The 15,599-nt window shown below is 39.4% G+C and overlaps 1 protein-coding gene and 1 long non-coding RNA gene across 3 annotated transcripts; one reads left to right on the top strand and one right to left on the bottom strand.

The window, feature by feature from the left end:
- The first annotated feature begins 5,658 nt into the window (after window positions 1–5,658).
- On the top strand, window positions 5,659–7,909 carry LOC115014606 (uncharacterized). Its single transcript, XR_003832920.1, has 3 exons — window positions 5,659–5,783; window positions 6,408–6,491; window positions 6,611–7,909. It is a non-coding gene; the product is annotated as an uncharacterized LOC115014606 (long non-coding RNA).
- On the bottom strand, window positions 7,845–15,015 carry LOC115014605 (neuronal acetylcholine receptor subunit non-alpha-2-like). Of its 2 annotated transcripts, none has more exons than XM_029441600.1 (6): window positions 14,763–15,015; window positions 13,152–13,300; window positions 10,109–10,153; window positions 9,489–9,598; window positions 8,351–9,266; window positions 7,845–8,240 (listed from the first exon to the last, which is right to left on the bottom strand). In XM_029441600.1, exons 1-6 carry the CDS (start codon window positions 14,818–14,820, stop codon window positions 8,076–8,078), a joined length of 1,443 nt encoding a protein of 480 aa, XP_029297460.1. In that variant the 5' UTR covers window positions 14,821–15,015; the 3' UTR covers window positions 7,845–8,075. The 2 variants fall into 2 exon arrangements, with proteins under 2 accessions (XP_029297460.1, XP_029297459.1); XM_029441599.1 differs by having other exon boundaries at window positions 13,152–13,303.
- Window positions 15,016–15,599: the final 584 nt, after the last annotated feature.

Raw genomic sequence — 15,599 nt, forward strand, 5'->3', positions numbered from 1 at the left:
CCTGGCACCGCTCTGTGGACTCCGCCTGCCCCCGGCTGCGGGCTCTCAGTGTCGGTTAGACAGGTGATCTGCTCCGGCTTGGCGGTGGTGTGAACATGAGGCTGGAGAGAGACGGAAGAGGAGGGAGACGGAGTGTGTGAGATAAAAAAGACTGACACACCAGAATGAGTGTGGAGTTGAGATTGGCGCGTTCACGCTGCTTCACAAACACATTCCCCCACACAGCGCGGCACGGGGACGCGCGTACGAGATGGAGTTAGCGAGAAATATGGCTTGCTATAACTTCACAGGTAAATCCAGCAATGACAATAACTGCAATATCTACTAAGTTTCTGTCATTTACAACAATCACTTCGGTTATACGCTCGAGTGTTAAATTGCGAATGTATTAAGACCTCACCCTGCTTGTTTTTAATTTCCTCCTAATTGGATGCTGTAGGCATATAGCCTATCTTACTTTTGGTGTGATATTTAAATCCTTACATTGTTAATTGTTTTTGCTTAATTTGCCTATGGGAATATTCGTTGTTAGCTATTTACAATAACAAGTGAAGTTAGTATCTACTTAAGCTGGACTAACTTTATAAATTCAGTTGTTTTCTGTCTCGTGTCCTCAAATGTCTCCGAACCTCACCTGCGACCATGTGACGTAGACAGAGAGCACGTGTTTATGTGCTGTGTGAATGCTGCTATAATCACATTTGCATTGAAGCTATGCTAACCTGAAAACCCCCCTAACTTTGTTTACCTGTTCACAAACGTCATTATGAATTTTATTTATATTCAATTCATCACTTGAAACAACGATTTAGTATTAGCATTATTAGATGCTTTCTTTATTTTGTGTAGCATGAAGTAATATGTGACATCATAAATGAGGATGTGGTCAGAAGAGCATGTTTGCAAGTTTCAACAATACTTATAGTATTTTAAAATCATTGTGAATGTATTGCTCCTCTAATCAAAATTCTTATAATATCAATTTCTCAAATTAGTTTATAATGTTAAAGGGGTTGCTTGTGATGAACTGATATAAAATTATCACCCAACCCTGTATTTCTCTCAGCTCTCGGGAGATTTTTATTGCCTTTCAGCACGTTGTTTCATAGCCAGAACTTTACTATTTTGGTTCAGTCTCGCTGCTCTTCTCAGCATTGTTTTCAGCCACAGCAAACGTTTTCAGCTCTGTTAAACCCACAGTACGTTAACTGCGCCGCACCAAACGGCAGACAGAATAAGTTAGTGACTCACTGGTGAATATAGTCAAGCATTTTAGGGAAAACAGGCCAAAAGGAGAGCATACTGGACTTACATTAATTATGTGGACAAAGACACATCCCCGAACGAATGCTAATGTTGCTCTGTTTCTGCTGGATGTGTAAATAAACCATGGTTTGCAAACATATTCGGCATTTCAACTATAAATTAATAATGTGTCAATGTGTTTACAGTTTGATGAGCCTCCCGTGAGAAAAATCAATTACTGCTGGTTTTAATCAAAAACAAGGCCGTGGAGTCATAGCTCTTACACAACTCACACAACTCATCTCGTTTTTCTCAGTGCTGGTGACGACCAGGCCTGAATCTAAGGCCCTTGAAATGGGTGCAGATCAGCACCCAGCCCCCCTTCTCTCACAGCTGTAGACTATCATTTATGAATGTGATGTGTGTCACACTGCAATTTCCCACTTTCCCTATTTTACAAAGAGTTTCATTAACTGTGTTTTTGCCATATTTGTCACCTTTTTGTGCCATCCTGGCTTATATTCAAATGACCTATTTATTCAAGTCCAAAAATAATTTCAGTCAGGAATAGGATCCGATACGCGATGAGGGGGAACGCTGCCCATTTGTGAAAAATGTTCCCACCGCCTGGCTCCTTCTCAATGGAACAGGGGTGTATCATCTAAGACGCAGTCCTGTGCCAGTGGTATTAGACCAGTTCTTGCTATTTTTCATATCCCACATGTCTACGTCTCGTAGAGCTCTATCAAAGGAGATGTATGCTGCTAAATGTGATTTAGTACAGAATCCTATATATGTCTGTGCTGCATGTGGACCAGTGAAACCTCAGATCACAACCTTTATCCTTGTACTTGCTCTAGTAAGGAAACCATATTGATCCAATTGGGAACTGAAAGCTAAACCTTTTGTTAGAACTACCAATAAATGAACTGAAGTTCAATGTAGAGCTGTCCATAGTGCTGAAATCACCAGCAGCGCTGTTGGAAAATTCAACAAGAAAATGAAGAAATCTAAAAATGAATACTTAACACAAAAATCAAAAAAGTCAGGCTTATTATAAACTTCACATTTGACTGTGAATCACATGTATAGGTGTATTGCATTACAGTATAACTCCTATAGGATGTACATCTGGATAGTGTACAGTATGCAAACGTGTTTGTGTGTGTTTACGCAGTAAGTCTGTGAATCTGTTTCACCATAAATATACATTTTATCCCCAAGTGCTGCTTCCTCTCAACATTATTTTTCTCCACAAGGGGGAGGGGTTGCAAACACTTAGTAACACATGATGTCACACACCATAGAAACGATGCACAAACACACACAACAAAAACACCAACTAAAGAATCTTGTCACCAGGAAACTGCTGAGACTCTGGTCAGCCACAACTTAGAAAGAAACAAAGATGGACTTAGATATGGCCCCTTCAATGCGTTTTACCACATAACAATATCATAACATAACAATTATCATGTAAAACAGCAAAGCACTTCTAAGAAGCACCCTCAGAGGTTTGGCTCTCAGGTACCAGCCAAACGTTTTTTGTTCAAACATCAAAGATCAGAGAAAGTATAATACTTAGTAGTTCTAAGTGCTGTCCCTTTGAACCTCTCAATACTGAGCTGCCGCCTACAATCCATCCACCCTCCTACAAATAAGGACAGAGAGGGAATCTGCATCATGAGAGGAAAGCGCTGAAAAGATTGTGTAGACCAGAGGGAGCTGTTAATTCTCTATCTTTTATAAATGAGAAGTGTTCTGCTAATGGACTTAAATGTTGTGGAGCCACCGTTGCTTCTTTCATTCTTCCTCTCCGTCCGGTTTTCTCCTCCACATCCCTCTTGTCTTATTCTACTACTTAAAACAAACCCACCAAACACATAATCGCTGCCAACAGAGACAGTGCTACATTTATTTGCTTATATATGTGGATGTATGTGAACACCACACCAACAAAAGTTAAAAGTGATAAAGTCAGCAATGACGAGGACACAATCAGAAGTGTGTATGAATTTAGTTAAACACCCTTCTCACCCCATTTCCTAAATCAAATATTTGAAATATTTGCCGCTCCCAGCAGGGTGCATGTGTGCGCATGTGTGTGTGTGTGTGTGTGATAGAATAGGGTCAGATGAGTTTAGTTTTGTCTGAGTCGCTTTACCTTTGATGTGTGGAAGACGCAGAGCTTTGCTGTGGCAGAGAGCACAAGGGTCCCACAGCTATACCAAAGTGTGTGTATGTGTGCATGCCTTTGGGAATCTGCATTTCTGTGTGTGTTATGTGTCTGTATTCATACTTGTTGTTTGGGATTTGTTTCAGAAATATGTATAAATGTGACAAATGAAAAATGTTCTAAAAAAAATATATCTGTGAATATCCGCCCACATGATGAAGTTCATCTTGGTCCTCCTGAAACAGCTCCTCCACCTCTATTGTCCTGCTGCCAGCCAGCTATTTGTCTTTGTTACACTGACGAGGTGGCGACTCCAGTTTATTATGGGATGTCAAAGAAAGGTCAGACCTCTCACACACACACTTAGGAGTTTACTGTGGAAAGGTCAGCAGTGCACATCCAAACAAAACACACATAGCAAACAAGAGTTGTGCATCGTGTGGGTGGACTACAACATTATTAAGAAAAGTCTTCAAGGAAAGGCTCATACAAGAACATGCACAAAAATATTGTCACACTTTATTACACATACTAAGAGATGCTTCATAAATAGAATGAGTTTAAATTATTAATACGTTTTCTTCTGCTGGACTTTTAGTTATTGTCTGTCTGCATCAACTCTCATCCTCACTTCAGCTTTTAGGTGGTCATTTTCGTGTGGCTGCATCTGTGTTTTAGCGAGAGTGTAAATATTACATCAAGCGAAGAAATTCACAGGAAGGCTCCTGCTCATATACTTTAAAGGATGTGAGCTTTTAATGCAGCACCTTCAAAAGTAGTAACCCAAATTAATACTCTTGGGTCTTGCTTTGAACATTTCTGCGTTAGCAAGCCATTATTGGCTCACAGCCCAGCCTTTCAATCCCCTTCCTGTAGGTAATGCTACATACACATGCACATGTGTTAAAAATGTTCCCTTTGGTTAAATGTATCACATAAGTTAGAAAGTTATAATAAATATCTTTAGTTTTTCTCACTTCTCTTTCTGATTTCACATCCACAATTTACTGTGTTTTCACATTTGTTCTTGCAAAAGACTATTAATAGATCGGTCAGCTTCGTTCTTCTGTATTTTGTCATCCATTGACCCAGCTGTCAAAACATTCTGCAAAATAAGATTTTCCCCATCTCTGTTTAATGCCTGGAGCAAAACAAGTGAACTGTCTACCAACTATGAATGTGATTAGAACGCCACCCAGTGTAAGAAATGTTGATGTACAAGAAACTATTTTATATCCTCACCTACAAAGCCCTCCACAACCAGGCCCCTTCCTGCCTCACCGGCCTGCTCCAGCACCACACTCCCTCCCGCACCCTCCGTTCCTCCGACGCCAACCTCCTGTCCCAGCCACAAAGGACCAAGCACCAGACCTGGGGTGACAGAGCCTTCTCCATCGATGCCCCCTCCCTCTGGAACTCAATCCCTAAACACATCTCTGACTCTACCGATCTCTCCGTGTTCAAAACTCACCTCTTCAGATCTGCTTTTAACGAGTAATTATTGTTATGTATTTTAAATGTTGATGTCCTGTTTTATAATGTAATTATGAATCTTAATATGTATCTATAAAGCATCTTTGAGTACCTTTTAGAAGCGCTTGATAAATAAAATGTATTATTATTATTATTACTGTAAGATACTCCCATATTATAATTCCTCAGTGACCACAAACACGTCATACAGCCAAAATGATATGTTTATGTTTCTGTGTCTGAAAAGTGAAACATGAATTCATTAGTGTGGTGTCAGAGAGTTAGAGCAGAAACATAATGCAACACAATAGTATTCGAAAATGCTGTGGCGAAGATAGTTGATATAATAATGCAATTTTATTTAAAAAGCACAATTTAAAACAATCTGCCATAAACAAACATAAAAACAAAAATATTAATTTGAGTGCACATTTTGTGCAAATTACGTCAGATAAGTCTTACTGAATTAAGTTTATGTTGACACAACAGATTGCTGCCATGACTTCAAAAGATGTTGACTGGAAAGGAGTACTGGGCTCAAATCAAGAGTTCTGCAATGTGTTCATTTATCAACTTTTAGTCCAGACAGTTGTCGTCTCTATGTCGACTCTGAGAGTTGTTCCTATGGGAAAGCACCGGTGTGAGTTTGTGTGTGTGTGTGTGTGTGTGTGTGTGTGTGTGTGTGTGTGTGTGTGGGGACAGTCTGTTAGAGCTCTGGCAGTGGTTATCTTGAGTTTCCGGTCTGATGCTTGACGCCATTCACTCCTCTCTGGTTCGTGTTAAAAATCTGTGAAAGAAACTCTTGTTCACTTTCACATTCATTCGAGAGATTCTGAGCTCTGAAGACACTCAGACATCTGATCAACAGCTCATTGCTCACAAGTTGCAGGTAAATCTCACATTTGGGCTTTTTTTTGGATAACTTTATTAGTTTTCTTTTTCTTAATCTTTTTCTTAATTATTGAGCAAAGATTACACACGTGCTGAAAGGAAGCAGGTGCTAACTCATTTTAAAACAATTTTATGCATGTGTGTGTTATTTCTGTGAGTTTTCTGTGTATTAATCATGACTTCTTATTAGAAACATTTGTTTAATATTATCTATTTTTATAGACATGAGGTTTGTGATCATGCTTTGTCCTCTTAACTGTGTTTAACACGTGTTGATGTTTTAGATTTAGAGCCATTATAATACACTTGACTGAGCAATGTAATCTTATTATTTTAAATACATTTGGATTGACCCTGCATTTACATCATCTACAAACGTTATGAACCATTCAACATGTGCAAATCCTTTTCTAAAAAAAACGTTTAGTTCTTTAGTGAAAAACCTACAGTGTTTACTTTGATCTGATTTTTAAGCTTTATATTGTTTTTTTAAATGTTGAAGAATTACTTGATTATTAAAAATGAAAAGACTTGTTACCTCTAATATATTACTCTTGTACCCTGAAAGTGTTTGTCATCTCTTTTTAAAATACAGTTTTCTGTTTTTAACATTGGTGTTCAGGGGTTCATGAAGGAGGAGGAGGCTGAAGAGACAGGTTACTGGGATCCACAGCACAACCGGTGGGGTTACACCATTCAGGAACAGGTAACACTGCACTGTGTGATGTGTGTACATGCATGCTTTATAGTCAGTAAATGCAAAAGCCAAGACTTTTTCAGCCATAAAAAGGAGCATTTCTATGACAAAGTGTCTTTTTTCTTCAGGTACACGAGTGGACAGCTGTTTGAACCGATGCTCAGTATTACACGGACATTAGTATCATGATGTTTGTGGCAACATGAGTGAGACATGTTGTTCAGCATTTTCAATGTGTTTTACAGTAACATGACATCCTTGTTTTATTTTGCCAGTGAATGCAGTCTTAGTGCCATATGTTTCCTACTTTACCATCAGGCCACTTTCCCCATATTTTTATTTGTTGCAGGGAAAACAACCGGCTGTATATGGAGATGCTGCACAATGCACGTGTTCACCTTGACTGTCAGACGGGTCGATACAGATAAAAAACAAAATGATGAAAACTGAGGAGATCAGAAATCATATTGTAGACACAAATAATACAGTGATTCCTATTGGTTAAAGCTCACACATTTATTCCAATGTGATTCAGGAATACATTTGAAGATCTTCTGTATCTGTATCTGTGTGGACATTAGAGTTTAACATGGTTATGGTTAAAAGGGTGCAAAAGAAGAAATACTTGGTTCTTCCACATGTTACAGCTACACTTCTGTTGTCCATTTTAATAGATAAGGTAAGCAGAAATGTAATATCCCATTAAAAGTTCAACTGAAAACCCTTCATATAAAATGCTGTAGTTTTAGTGTATGGATGATTTTAGAACAATGATGCCAGCAATCATAGTTATTATTCAAGGAAAGAAATAATTAAAACAAAGTAAATGGTGCTTTTTTTATTGTTGCAAAAAATCTTTATTCCTCTGGAATTATCTTGTCACTAATAAAGTGAATAAAATCACTGCATGCAATTCTTGAAAATATGTTGAACAATGAATTAGTATTAAACAAATAAAAAAAGAATATAAGAAGAATCTTTATCTTGCATTTCATATCCATCCTTAGCAAATCTTGCATTTTGTGCTTTTGGAAATGAGATTTAATGCAAATGGAGGAAACAATTATTTATTTGCTAAAGTTCTGGGGGAGAAAAATAATTATGTTTGTGTTTTCTATTCTGTGTTTTTCAGATGTGTTCTACATCTCTGTGGTTTACCACTAGGTGGTGCAATCCCTTCAATCATTTCCTCTTTATTTATTTTAGTACTTTGCTTTTCTTGTTCCTTAGTTATCTGTGACATGTGTGACTGGATTGTTTATTTTTTTAACCGAACACTGTGTATTATATTATGTACAACTTTAATTATCAATGAATAGAGCAAATGTATTCATGGCATTAATTATGAAAAATAAAGCATAATGTACTTAAAAATAACTTTATTAGTGCAATAAAGAATATCTGAACAATAAAAATACTGTACCTTTGAGGGTTGTGTAATTTAAAGAAGAAATGTCCCTTAAGTCTTTAATTAATTAATTTCACTACATATTATGCTGCTTAAAAAAGTTTCACTAACTGCAGTGAGCAAAATATAGCAACTTTTGTATTTGAGGAGGGTGAGAAGGTTGTGATAGGGCTGTGTTATTGCTACTAGTTTGAAGGTGGATCCTCACTTGCCGTTGGAGGAGGGATTTTGAAAAACATGTACAGCGCTGGAGTGAAAATGAGGACAGTGCCCAGTACTGCGACGGTGAGGAATGCCCACAGGAAGATCCGGTCTAACACCTGGGCCACAAACTTCCAGTCTTGTACCACCTGTGAAAAAGAAGAAACAGGAGATCGTATGACAGCAAAATATATAAACATGAATATCTTAGAGCTATTTTAATAATTACTTCAATCTTTCTTGATCCAGCTAAACCCACCTCGCGGATGAAGTGTTCCTTGCGGATATGTCTGCTGATGTAGCGCACTGAGTAGATAGCCTTGTCCAACATGGTCGCCCAGGCCTCGTCCTCCTTCCCCTCAGAAGTTGTCTGTCCGTGGGCTGCGCTGTTTGCCCCTTGGCCTCCTTTCCGACCTCCAGAGCGAGGCTTCAGCTCGGGGCTTTCCGGAGCCAGCTCTGGGTAGTGGTAGCGGTCCGTGTGTCCACGCATGCACAGCAACCGTGGCAATTTCTGAAGGAAGAGGTTACGAACCCACGGCGACATGGGGTGGTAGGTGGCTGAGGAGCGGTGGTGCACGTTGATGACAAATACAGTGACGATGATCGAGAGTGTGACAAAGATCATGATGAACAGCAAGTACTCTCCGATGAGTGGGATCACCTTTGAGGAGGAGGGGATGATTTCTTCTATGACCAGGAGGAACACAGTGAGTGACACAAGGACTGAGGTGGAGAGTGACAGCTTCTCTCCTTCATCCGAGGGAAGGTAAAACACCAGGACAGTCAGAAAGGACAAACCCAAACAAGGGAAGATGAGGAAGAGTGAGTAGAACAACGGCAACCTCTTCAGAATAAAGGAATACGTGATGAAGGGGTACGTATACATGTCGTCCTTCCTGTTCCCTCTGGCACCGGTGGCACTAAGGATCTCCCACTCCCCATTATCGAAGAAATCCTTGCGATCTACCTGGTCGTCTATCAGGACCAGGTCCACCATGTGACCATCGTATGTCCAGGAGCCAAACTTCATGGTGCAGTTCTGGCGGTCGAAAGGGAAGAAGGTGACGTCCATAGTGCAGGCAGATTTGTAACTAGCAGGTGGCGTCCAGGTGATCCCACCGTTAAACCTGACAATGGCTTTGGTCATCAGGGAGCCCTCGAAACGCCCATCAGCACTGAAGAAACATGGAACAAAAATCAGATTACATTACAGCTAACATTAGACCATTACAATTTGGTTTAATCTTGAAAATTTGATTCTATACAAATTACATATAGAAGGATATGAACCATATTGTTGCTGTACTTTTCATACGGGCAGAGTGTCTTAGTTATTTAAGTTTCACATGAAGGTAATCGTCAGTCAGTTGGTTTCTAGCATATTAGCGCAGTCTTACTTCTCATAGAGGACGATGTCTGGGAGCCAAATATTTTCAGAGGGGACTCTGATGGAAGTGATTCCTCCGTATTTGTCTGGATTCCATCGCAGCTTGTAATCAATCCACTCCTGGTCAACACAAACAGAGGACACAGGATGCAGTATTGTTAGACCGATGTAGGGTTCAGATAAACAACGAAGAAATACTCAAATTAAACATTTCATATGGCTTGTATGGAAGGAAGTAATTGTATATTGTCCTTTTGCATAATGCATTGCAATTTTGATCTCATTTTGAAATTGTTTAGATTTCTACAAAGAAAAAGCAATGCCTTTTAGTCAAATTCTGTTCTGTTAAATGTATGAAATTTACAGAAATCCTTTACTATGTTATACAATCAAGAGTATTTACTTTAATCAGGCAGAACAGAAACAGGTGTTTCTTTAAGAAGTAGTGCTGAACTTAATTTACAGTATGTGTGTTTCTGTAAAAGACACTATCCATATCAATATTATCATGTTCCTTCTTATCAAACTACTGCAGTATGTACTGCAGTATGTATAACTATTGACTTGTGGATACGAATGGTAACATTGATTGTTGCCATTTAGACTCAGTTGTTTTTGTGTCTTGCTCACCTGACGCAGCCAAACGTTAGTTGTCATTAGCTGGTTCTTCTCATCCTAAAACAGACAACAGACAAAAGAGTGATATTAAAACATTGGAGAAAGAGCCCAGAAGCAAGATAACAGTGTGAAGGTTATAGGACCATTTCATTATTAAAATGCAAACAAAAGGATTTGCACATCACCAAAATCCAAAACACACAATTTAAACCTATTATCCCTCCCAACGTTATTGTCAAGTCTTTAATATATGGATCATGATATACAAAAATACTGATACATTTTTCAGATATAATATACATCAACATAGATGGCAAACATGCAGATATTGGTACTTTCAGATCATATAAATCAACAATATTAGTTAAATTCATGTGAATATGATTATCTCTACTAACAAAAAGCAAGAAAAGATGTTATGTGATGTAACTTGTTTACAGCACAAACCATATCTGATCTGGGTGTTTCAATAACGATGTTAGATTTGATTAGTGGACTCGATGATAAGCACGGTTGAAAGTAAACTAAATCATCCTACCATTTGCCATAGAATCAGACAGAATCTCATTTACCTGTCTCTGCCACTTCCTTAGCAAACAAGAAAAATAAACATAAAACTGTAGGTGGGTGTAATGAACCCTAAAGATGAAGCAATATAAATGCAGCACGAGGTAAATAGATGAAGACAGGAATAGAGAGACGGAGAGTGGTTAACACAGGTTTATTTCCACATCACTGGAGGGGAGGTTGAAAAGTATGGGGAAGACTGAGAGCAAAACACTTGAGTGAAATAAACAGCAGAGAGACACACAAAGATGCAGCTGTTCAGTGTATCCAGACCAGGCCTCAGCTGTCACACTGAGTTGGATGCTTTGGTGATCACATAGAGCAGAGGTGAACCATAATCTAATACAGAGCCATGTAGCAGCCCAGAGACATTAAGGAGACGTACATGGTGTGGCCAAGCTGCTGTGCCTCTGGTTAGCTCTCTTTCCCGCTATCTTTTCCAAAATCCAACAGATTTTGCGCAGCACACGTGTCAGGTGGAAATATAAAGAGTTAAATCTAAACAAGTTTATATGAATATTTCAAGCCGAGAAGAGCGGCTGCTCCATTAGCATCCTTCATTTTCTCCTCTTGGACACTTAAACCATCTCAAGTTATCACAGCCAGCCTCTGAAATATTAAAGGAACACTCCAGAGAGGGAGACTGTGCAGTTATAGATGTGAAGAGAGTGTTCCCGATCTATTTCAGGACCACGGAAAGCTCCACACTGTGAAGCCGCCAGTGGCCTGTTTGGTTTCAGCACCAGGGACAGCGACACCACTTGGCTGAAAACAAAAGACCATTGCAAGAACCAACTGTGGTTCTCAGTTCAAAAAAAGCTTTGTTCTTTTTTTTATATTTCCATTTGTGTTCAAATAGTGTCACCACTATGTTTGTGGCTCTCAGTTCCAAGCCAATTGATTCCTAATGAAGACATTAATATATATATATATATATATATATATTTTTTTTTTTGTTTAAGTATTTCCTAAAACAGTTTTGACTTAAGCAAACTTAAGCTGAAAAGCAGTAAATTGTTCATTTGATTAAATTTGAACATTTTCAGAATGTACTTGTACTTTCTTGCACTAAAACGAAGGGAAACATTTGGAGTTGTTGTTATTTACAGGTTATTATGCTGTGATTTTACTGGTCCGGCCCACTTGAGATCAAATGTTGCTGTATGTGGCCCCTGAAAATGAGTTTGACACCCCTGGTCTATAGCAGTGGTTCCCAAATGGTGTGCAGAGACAAATCCCGGTGTGCTGTGGGATTTTGATTGATTTTTTATTTACTTCAGTGTTTCCTCTAGGTATACTGCTCTGCAGGGTGCTGCCTGGACTGGATCAGGTCCGTGCGTGGCGCAGATTTTTTAAGTTCTCTCCTTACCTTTCCTCCGCTCGGTCTCTGACTGTAAGTGTGTGCGTACGCGTGTGCGTGTGTGTGTGTGTGTGTGTGTGTGTGTGTGTGTGTGTGTGTGTGTGTGGGTTCGGAAGTGGAGCTCCACCCTTCACGAAGCAAAGCAGAGGAGAGAATGTAAATAAGCAAAGCAACTGAAACGTGCACATAAATGAGATAAATGACATAAGTGTTTAGTTTATTTAATAAAAGAGCACCTGTTCAATGTGAAAAGTGAGTTGTGAATATATAAAAAAAAAAAAAAACATCTTGAATTTCAGGGGGGGAGGGGTGGGGGGGGCGCAGCGCAGGGAAACACTGTACTTTATTGGTACTTTGGCCTACAAACTTATTTCACAATATAGAAACAATAGGTCTTATATGCTTTGTTATGGAGGGGATTTTGCCCGGATATGAACACAGGTGTGCTTTGAGATTTTGGCTTGGTCTTTGGTGTGCCTTGGCCACAGAAAGTTTGGGAACCCCTGGTCTATAGGATCTATATATTATTGGTTTGGGCCTTTTAATGTGATTTGTTGCCAATATGAAAAATACGAGTCATGATGAGGTTGAATATAAGGTTAAAAATGCATTGTTGGTTGTTTGTTTTAGGTAAACTGTTAGGTTTAACGTCTTACATTTCTGCTTAAGTAGCTTAAAAACTAGAAAGAAATATTTTCCACGCTGTATATGTCACATTCATATTCTACATCTGCTAACTGAAGCTGTAACATGCTTATATTCAGCTACATATTTAAAGTATGATGGCATGGGTGTCAAGTAGCTTGATGTTTTTTAAATGATTGATTCCATGTCTATGTATCTGTTACTGTATTTTTATTCTATTTAATTGTTACTTGTCACTTCTTTGCTGTAACAATGTAAATTTCCCCGTCGTGGGACAAATAAAGGATTTCTGATTGTGATTCTGTGATTGACCTCTTTAGTAAGTCTAAAAACCTACTGTACCATAGGATCGTAACTGAGTGTTTTGTGGAAACTCATTGTGCTGCTTGCAGTTTGGATCCTCTTATGGGAACCAAACTACAAATCTCCTCATGAATACAGGAATGTATGGATATGTGTTTGTGATTGCAGGTGCATTCTCACCACATCAACCAGCTGGGAGATCTTGAGTCCAAAGCGTACCGTAACCGTGTCATTGGCGTGCTGGATGGGCCTGACCCAGCGCTGGTAGCCTTGGAAGAGGTTCCTCAGCAGCTGGTCCTCTATCTCTGCCAAGGACACAAATTCACTCGCTGCTGGAACAAAGAGAAGGAAGGTGGGTTTACAACTGTTCATTACAATAACATACGCTTTATGTTGACTTGTGAATAAAAAAAGAATAAGAGTAACGCTTTCTCACAGACAACAAAACATTTTTTTGGTCTTTGGATAAGTTTTTTGACTACTTCCGGAAAGGTAGGCTACAGCCTGAGAGTAAACTATTATTGGATTGGCAGCAACAACTTGACATTGAAATGCTTTGAATTTATTCTTACTCATAAGGTGACCTTGGGGGTTAGCCTTCGCAAAAAGAAAAGATGGTTAACATTTTGAAAATATGTTCAGCACCATGGACTGCTGAAACTGAAAATGTTTATGGTCAAAATTGTAGACTGTGTTGTAGTGTAGCTGGGTGTACATTTGCAATAACAAATTGGGCTAATTCAACTTATTAGCAAATCCTCACTTGTGTTCTATTAGGTGAATCAGCACAATATGTACGACACAAAGACGACAAAAGCATAAAACAAGTTGTTCCTCTCCAAATCCAGCTAATATTAATCCATAACAAAGCAATATGATGGAAATGTCCTCTGGTAAATCACAGCAATCATAACTTCGGTCCTCCAGCTAGGCAGGTATTGTAGAGACATTGGACAACAAGAAAGGAAGAGAAGTGACGCTCTGCACTGTGTTACAAATGCAGGGGGAGGGGACAGAGATAATATATCCACAGTCAGCACATGAGACAGTAATATTGACAAGGGACAGCTATAATGTCGGACAGAGGGGACGTCAAGTGCAAGAGGTGGAGGGTGGAGGAGGGTGGACCTTTAACCTGCCCCTGGCTTAACATCCTTCTCACATCATGTGACTGGACTCATGGGTGAATACATATAAGTATCCACAAAGCAAACATAAAACCACAGAGTTAGAGGGCATTTTAATCCTATTGGTCTACCTCTGTCTGTGCTCTCCATGACTCAGTGAGAGAGGAGCAGAGAGCTGGACTCTGACATCTGAAACCTGTGTTCCTGTTTATCAGTCAGCTTCAGCACAAACAAGAGCTGGGCCCCAACACGTTATTCTCCAACTGATATGCTGCTTAACGGCTCATCTGGTTGATGCAGGAGCAGAGGGGAAATACCTCTGATGACATCTGATTACTTTTGTGGTTCCAAACTGCAAATTCGTTTTCATTATTCACAGTACAATTACAAATCCAAATTTTAATTTTTTTACATTTTTTAGATGGAAAGAATAACAGACATGAAATGAGATATGGAGAAAGTAACAACAATAGACTACTTTTGGATAAAAAAGGAATGAGTAGGTTGTAGTTGTTGGTTCAACTTTGATATCGACAGTTATGCGGAGCTTATTTGAATATTTTTCAGACATGAATGTTACACCACATGGTCTGTCTCTCCAAACAGAAACGATACTTTAGTGGATACTCAAAAATATTTAGAAAACACATCAGAGTTTTCTTACCGGGGATGTCAGCCAGGGTCAGCGGGCAGAGTAGGAGGAGGAGGACCGACAACTTCATGATGTTGTCCTCCCGGTCCGACCGAGCGCTCCTGCAGCTCCTGTTAGCCTACTATCGGCTGTTCAGCTGAAGAGGACAACAGTACACACACCGAGGTGTCAAAGGCACCGAGGTTCCCATCAGTTGTGTTCAATACCATGTGGAAAACAAGCCTTAAAAGAGAGCACGGACCCGGTGTAAAGGCGCATGTGGCCGGTGTGCGTGTGCAGTGACTCGGTCAGCAGAGCGGCTCTCTGGAGGAGGAGGAGGAGGAGGAGGAGGGGGAGGAGGGAAGGAAGGGAAGGGGGAGGGGGAGGGATGTCCGGGTGGGGCTGAAGCTTGGAGTTTAAAAGCAGATCTGTGTGTTAATTGTAATTTTATCGCTGTAGCTGGTCTGCTCATGAATGGTTTTAAAACATATTAAAACATTGTTATAGGCTAATATTCCTGATCGGGAGTATTTAAGTTGTGCCACAGTTTTTGCACATTGCACTAAAGTCTTCCAGGAACTTTCACAATGATATACTTTTGTAACATTTGTATGTTTTGCTTTTTATGAATATATATATATATATATATATATATATATATATATATATATATATATATATATATATATATATTAGGATGCGTTGTAATTGTAGTGGCGTGTGACAAAGGCTGGATGGCATGCGACCTTTTAGACGACTACCTTGGCAGAACAGCTGTGTCTATCATGTCACTGCTCATCCACTGGAGAGCGCTAACAGCAACACTAACCCAGGACATCATGTTGTTAGAGAGTGCATGACAAGAGTACA

Source organism: Cottoperca gobio, chromosome 10 (genome assembly GCF_900634415.1).
Source record: "Cottoperca gobio chromosome 10, fCotGob3.1, whole genome shotgun sequence".
Lineage (NCBI taxonomy): Eukaryota > Metazoa > Chordata > Actinopteri > Perciformes > Bovichtidae > Cottoperca > Cottoperca gobio.